Raw genomic sequence first — 7,500 nt, 5'->3', positions numbered from 1 at the left:
GCAGAGTAAGGACCTTCAGCTCAGAGCTCACGTACAGTGTAGAAGCAGACAACACATTTTCACATGGGTTTGTTTGTTTGTGTGGGTTTTTTTTTTTTCAACCTGAGCATCAGATTTAAGCACTGTGAAAATATTTGTGTCTTCCATCTCCTGTCCTGACACATTAGCTTTAGCGCTATCGCAGCGTACACCTCACTTCTTTAGGATTTATTCTCTCTCTGACTGCTGACCAGGACAAACTCGTCTAAACTACATCTATGTTAAATGTCTAAAATTCATTATATACTGTAGCGACTAGAGGAAATAGAACCTTCTGGATCAACAGTATTACAGGATTTGGTCTGAGGCAGGACAATCGAAGCGTGATCGATCCCCGTTCAGTTCATTTAACTCCGCACCGGCTGGTGATGGAGAAACCGAAGGCTTGTGTAATAGGGATTAATGACACTCACTGCTGTCTGCATCACGGTTTAGTTCAGGAGCCAAAACTCTTCCCCTTCTCGTCCTATAACCAGTGACACGACACCGCTTTTATATTTCACTCCTGGTGGTTTAACTAATGATTATTAAAACTATTAAATAAATAATAAGTCAAATTCATCATCGTTCTGGTCTCAGCTACAGGTGGGGTGCACCATGTTAGAAAGCCGATGTTGACAAAACAAACAAACCCGCCCCTAACCCTAAATGGGTGTCACCCCTGTTTTGATAGCTCCGCCCCACTCATACATACGTAACCCAGGCGACTATTATTACTGGGGCAGCTGGCCGAGGGGCTATTTTTATCAGTAAATGAACACAATGAGTAATACTATGGTGATACAAATGTGTTTTTGTAGTACTGTGTGTTGTACCGTGAAAGGTTTAGCTCCGTTTCATTCGGAAGACGAGGTTCAACACCTAGAACCCGAGGCCGAGGTTCTGCTAATGTCAGACATGCGCACTGAACACTCTCTACGCCGCATGTTGACTAGACACGCCCCTTTAAGCTAATGTCAGACATGCACACTGAACACTCTCTCCACCGCACGTTGACAAGACATGCTCCTTTATGCTAATGTAAGACATGCGCACTGAACACTCTCTCCGCCGCATTTTGACTAGACACGCCCCTTTAAGCTAATGTCAGACATGCGCACTGAACACTCTCTCCGCCCCATGTTGACTAGACACGCCCCTTTATGCTAATGTCAGACATGCGCACTGAACACTCTCTACGCCGCATGTTGACTAGACACGCCCCTTTATGCTAATGTCAGACATGCACACTGAACACTCTCTCCACCGCACGTTGACAAGACATGCTCCTTTATGCTAATGTAAGACATGCGCACTGAACACTCTCTCCGCCGCATTTTGACAAGACACGCCCCTTTAAGCTAATGTCAGACATGCGCACTGAACACTCTCTCCACCCCATGTTGACTAGACACGCCCCTTTATGCTAATGTCAGACATGCGCACTGAACACTCTCTCCGCCCCATGTTGACTAGACACGCCCCTTTATGCTAATGTCAGACATGCGCACTGAACACTCTCTCCACCGCACGTTGACAAGACACGCCCCTTTATGCTAATGTCAGACATGCACACTGAACACTCTCTCCACCGCACGTTGACAAGACACGCCCCTTTATGCTAATGTCAGACATGCACACTGAACACTCTCTCCACCGCACGTTGACAAGACATGCTCCTTTATGCTAATGTAAGACATGCGCACTGAACACTCTCTCCGCCGCATTTTGACTAGACACGCCCCTTTAAGCTAATGTCAGACATGCGCACTGAACACTCTCTCCGCCCCATGTTGACTAGACACGCCCCTTTATGCTAATGTCAGACATGCACACTGAACACTCTCTCCACCGCACGTTGACAAGACATGCTCCTTTATGCTAATGTAAGACATGCGCACTGAACACTCTCTCCGCCTGACGTTGACAAGACACACCCCTTTATGCTAATGTCAGACATGCGCACTGAACACTCTCTCCGCCTGACGTTGACAAGACACACCCCTTTATGCTCATTGGCTACACGTTTGTTTTGTCTGTCAGCCCTACTCCGTTTTCTGAAGCATTTTTCACACCCCACCATTAAAAGACATGATTCGATTAGATTTGCAAAACTTCTTAATCGCAATATTTCTTAATCATCAGTGCAAAATAGTAAGACTTTATGTCTATATATAATTAAAGAAATGAACGGTTGCTATGGAGGTTTTATGCTGTAATAAAATGTTTTACAGTATCTTAAATAAATGCATTTGATTTAAGTCTTTGACCCTGAGGCATCATTTTAAACAGAAAGTGAGCTCCAAAGTAGGTTAAAACGCCCAACCTCTGTGTTCTCTTTCTTTCTACATCACTGTATTCCAAAGCCACTGGTTAGTGATTGTGTCGTGATTGTGTAACCAGATGACCTATAATACAGTACCTTTGGTTATTGTGAGCGGGCACGGTTAGTGGCTTAGTGGGTAGCACGTTTGCCTCACACCTCCAGGGTCGGGTTTCGATTCCCGCCTCCGCTTTGTGTGTGCGGAGTTTGCATGTTCTCCCCGTGCCTCCTCCGGGTACTCCGGTTTCCTCCCCCGGTCCAAAGACATGCATGGTAGGTTGATTGGCATCTCTGGAAAATTGTCCGTAGTGTGTGAGTGAATGAGAGTGTGTGTGTGCCCTGTGATGGGTTGGCACTCTGTCCAGGTTGTATCCTGCCTTGATGCCCGATGACGCCTGAGATAGGCACAGGCTCCCCGTGACCCGAGGTAGTTCGGATAAGCGTTAGAAAATGAGTGAGTGAGAGAATGAGTGGTTGTTGTGATCCGGACATCGCGATGCATCCTGTCATGATGTATCGTTTCACCCTTACTATATATACAGTGCATCTCATTATGTCTGATCTAACTATCATACCATTTCCCCTTATATGCCGGATAAACAGGTCATTCGGATATACAAGTTTCTACAGTATAATATGTATGTAATGTTGTAGCGTAATACAAATAATCCATACTCTATTTTTTTAATCGATCCAACAAGACTGATGCCTTATAATGAACCGTTACTTTACTCGACCCTCTTTAAGACGATGTCACAACCGGGACTTGAATCCGAGTAGCTGCGTGTCGTTTCTATACCAGTGTGATTAATGAGTCCTCATGAGAATGGAAGAACAGTGGGCTCTCTCTTCTACACCGTGTGCCAACATGACATACGCGGCATCACATGGCACCGTCAAACGCTCTGTGTTCTCAGAGCACACCGGGTCTAAATAATGATGATTAATGTAATACGGCACGTGCCGGCTTTGTCCTCCTTCCGGTTATAATCTGCGTTTGTTTGGGTTTCTTTTAAAAACGAAGGTGTGGAATGTAATAGAAAAAAATAATAATTCTTGCACCGGCGGTGAGAGAGAGGAAGAGAGAAGAGGGTTAATCTGGTTAGCTTGGCTTCACGTTGCTTCAGTGAAGGCCAGATGGCATGAATGCTTTAGACTCCCTCCTGTCTGTACTGGGCTGCAGAAAGAGAAAGGGATTAACGCTCTTGCACACACATACACATTGCATTAGTACACATGCATCTCTGCTTTATCACTCTGCAGTATGTAAATAAAAAGACACTTCATTTAAAAGACATATCATTTAACATAGAGCCTAAGTGCATCGTGGATATTGTGTGTGTAACCAAAACGATGAGGATCCTGGGCCTGTTAAAACGACTAGCTTTACATAAAAATAAACCCTGACACAAGTACACAACTGCACCTGATCGCATGTATTTACCTACCACTTACTGCCTACTCAGGAGGTCTAATAATAAAACTTTCAGCCTCACTAAACATCTGCTTACAGATAAACTTCATCATATCACTCACTCACTCATTTTCTACCGCTTATCCGAACTTCTCGGGTCACGGGGAGCCTGTGCCTATCTCAGGCGTCATCGGGCATCGAGGCAGGATACACCCTGGACGGAGTGCCAACCCATCGCAGGGCACACACACACACACTCTCATTCAATCACACACTCATACACTATGGACAATTTTCCAGAGATGCCAATCAACCTACCATGCATGTCTTTGGACCGGTGGAGGAAACCGGAGTACCCGGAGGAAACCCCCGAGGCCAGGGGAGAACATGCAAACTCAACAAACACGAGGCGGAGGCGGGAATCGAACTCCCAACCCTGGAACGTGCAAACCACTAAGCCACCTTTCGAATCCATTTATAGAGAATATGAGTGTTGTTAGCATATGAAGGATGAAAGATGTATAAAGAACAAGCACAGAAAAAAAAACAAGCGCGGCTTTTCGCGAGCACAAATCCGTCTGTCCTGAAGACTCCGTAACGGCAAGAAACCTTGAGACTACTTCACGGTACACATTAGACTATATCTGTAAAGTTTGCTCTGGGACTTTACACAATTCATCACGCGCACTTTTCGCTCTTAGTTACAGTACGTTAGTTAGTTATGTCGTGGGACTCTGGTGCAGCTCCTGTGGTTAATGTTCCAGACGTAGATGTTGTGGATGAGTGGAGCTGCTCTGTCTGTACAACATGCACCATGTTAGTCATTTCAGTTTGAGTGCTGGTGGAAAAACTTTGCCAACTAAACCCGGGAATTTAAATTCCACCGCGCCCAAGCTCCGGGCCAAGCGAATACTTTTGCTGCTCTTTTGTCCTTTTCTTTCAGCCACTTCTCCTCCCATACTTTCTTTCCTTTTATCCTGTCTTCTTTCCCCCTCGGTGGGACATTTACATCCCCTTTCAGAAGCACGAGGTCACTCCTCCGTTTTTTCCCCTCATGCCCTGCCCTGTCCTCTAATCTGCCCTCCCATTGCGCCTGTGCTGCTCCACCATTGGTGCAGAGGGTCAGTGAGGAAAATATCAGACCCCGTCCTTCCTTTTGCCTTCCGTAGAGAGGGAGAGAGACGAGCTCTTTAACCCCTCCCCCTCGACTAGCTCTCTCTCTCGTCCCTGCACCCCTCCCTCATTCCCTTCTCGTTGGTGGAGCTCAGATCTGATCCCTCCTTTTAGATATATAGCGAGAGCAAGCCAGTCTCTTGTATTAGGAACATTCTCTACATTCCAGTACCGGCAGATTTACTTTGAACATCTGATAGCGCGTCGTTATCTCCTCGGACGATCAGAACCACGTTTCCCCAGTCTGTAATCTTCACTCGTCTTCACTAGGATGCACTGAGAGAGCAGGATGGTGCACCAGGAAAACTGCGCCTACCAGGTTTGACACGTTATGTTATTGATACCAATTGTGAAAAATCTTACGACGAGTACGAATACATCCTTTAAGTTTTGGTGTTAAGAGTTGGTAAGGATGAGTGTTAGAGGGACAGAGCTACTGGTGTGTTAGAGGTGAAGAAGATGAAGATGAGGGAGGTCTTGAGGTTTCGAGTGTGTTCGTGTTAGAGGTGTGTATCGTGACCTGCTGCTCCTGACTGTACCTTAGGGATTGTTATTTAAAGGGAGTACGCCGCAGTGAGGCCGTGGGATTGTGCTGCCTGAAATGACGCACAGGATGTCTTCAGGATTTCCAGCGTGGGTTTATTGGGAAAGTGGTATTGGGCTCGGTTGCTAAGAAATAAGGCTTGTGTGTGTGTGTGTGTGTGTGTGTGTGTGTGTGTGTGTGTGTGTGTGTGTGTGTGTGTGTGTGTGTGTGTGTATGTCATGTGCGAGTGTGTAGTTTGTGCACAAGTGGTTTTTAGTCATATTATTGTGTATGTTTTTCATAACGTAATAATGTACTTGACTATCACAAGCACTGTGCGTGTGTGTGTGTGTGTGTGTGTCATGTGCAAGTGTGTAGTTTGTGCGCAAGTGGTTTTTAGTCATATTATTGTGTATGTTTTTCATAATGTAATAATGTGCTTGACTGTCACAAGGGCTGTGTGTGTGTGCGCGTGTGTGAGTGTGTGTCCTTTTCATTTGAGTATACACAACAGATTGGTGTGTGGGCGAGGAATGGCATTTCTGAATAGCACCAGAAGCATCTAACGATGCTGTTACTGTTAACTAACAGTAACAGCATCTCTCTCTCTCTCTCTCTCTCTCTCTCTCTCTCTCTCTCTCTCTCTCTCTCTCTCTCTTAGTCTATGACAGATTTACAACACCTTTGTATCATTAACTCAACCAAACACACAGACACTTGATTAATATCCTGTTTAGTTTTTATATTTTTTTACTCTTTTTTGATTGGGAACGATGGGAATTTTGGAAAGTCTTCTGTAGTCATGACGACAATTCCGAAGGCATGAATACAATTATCTCCATTTAGGTCATTTATTCAGGAGTGAGTGTAACGAAGCCCCTGACCAACAGCATGTTGATGAGAACAATACGCATGACGATTATTATGCTCGTAGGTTATGTTAAAATGTTTAGTATATCTTGTATCAGGAACAACCTGAAATCTTCTCCAGTGGCTGTGCTCCAAATACATGAGCTCATCCTACACACTCCCACACACACATCAGTGGTGTTTCATGCTCATTGTGATCCATGCACATGTTCACAGGTCGTGTAATATGATCTTCTGCAGTGATTACACAGAGCTCACTGTGTAGCAGTGACGAGAATAGGAACGTGAAAAGACGACCGATTATGGGACAGGAAGGACTAAGGGACAGAGAGAGAGAGAGAGAGAGAGAGAGATATCCCAAAACTCCCAAAACAGGACGAGAGGCCGAGTTCAAAGCCGCGTGAGAGGAGAGAGGAGATAGAGAGAGAAATGAAAGGGAAGATGAAAGAGGATTCATAAACGTCCTACCTACCAAACACACCAATCACGTCTGTGCTGCTCTTAAGCCACAAATCCTGTTCTTATTGTTTAGATTCAAACCACAACAGGAGAGAGAGAGAGAGAGAGAGAGAGAGAGAGAGAGAGAGAGAGAGAAATAGAGAAATAGAGAGAAATAGATTGATTTTTAACTCAGCTTTATTAAATAAGCAATAAATTACAATACAATGTTAAAATCTAGCAGCACTTTTTTCTTAAAAGATGTTTTTCAGTGTAAAAGGGTGTTAAAAATTAGCTCATCATCATCATCAATAAAACAGATAACATTTGCATAACACCATTTCAACATAAAAGCGCTCAAATCATTCATTGCTTTAAAAAAATTAAAATCAATTTTGACTCTAGCTTTCACTAGGGCCCGAAAAAAAGAAGTGGGACTGATCAATCCTGTCTTCTCTAGTTTGTTTTTTCAACTCATATAAATGGCCATTTTTGCCTCTCCAACAATAAAATTGATCAGTTCCCATTTCTGTTTTTCTCTTTTTTTATACCCAGCCCCAAAGATAAAACCTACCTGGGACCAAGTTTCACTAAAAGAGATAAAAGAGAGAGAGAGAGAGACAGACAGACAGACAGACAGAGAGAGACAGAGATACATACAGAGGGAGAGAGAGACAGAGACAGAGATACATACAGAGAGAGAGACAGAGAGAGAAACAGAGAGACAGAGAGACATACAGA

General features: G+C 44.4%; 1 protein-coding gene across 4 annotated transcripts in view; it reads left to right on the top strand.

Annotated features, from left to right (window-relative positions):
• Window positions 1-7,500, top strand: part of schip1 (schwannomin interacting protein 1) — a 154,000-nt gene that overhangs the window by 117,338 nt on the left and 29,162 nt on the right. Inside the window, exon 1 of one of the 4 annotated variants that reach the window (XM_027153291.2) lies at window positions 4,983-5,247. The exons of the other annotated variants lie outside the window; for them this stretch is intronic. Within the exon in view, the coding sequence (XP_027009092.1) occupies window positions 5,218-5,247 (30 nt within the window). The 5' untranslated portion in view covers window positions 4,983-5,217. Of the gene's footprint in view, window positions 1-4,982; window positions 5,248-7,500 lie in introns of those variants that run through there. 4 annotated transcript variants of the gene reach the window in all.

The sequence above is a fragment of the Tachysurus fulvidraco genome, chromosome 22 (genome assembly GCF_022655615.1).
Source record: "Tachysurus fulvidraco isolate hzauxx_2018 chromosome 22, HZAU_PFXX_2.0, whole genome shotgun sequence".
In the NCBI taxonomy this organism is placed as follows: domain Eukaryota; kingdom Metazoa; phylum Chordata; class Actinopteri; order Siluriformes; family Bagridae; genus Tachysurus; species Tachysurus fulvidraco.
The sequence above is the reverse complement of the archived record's forward strand: the minus strand, read 5'-3'. Positions and strand labels throughout refer to the sequence as shown.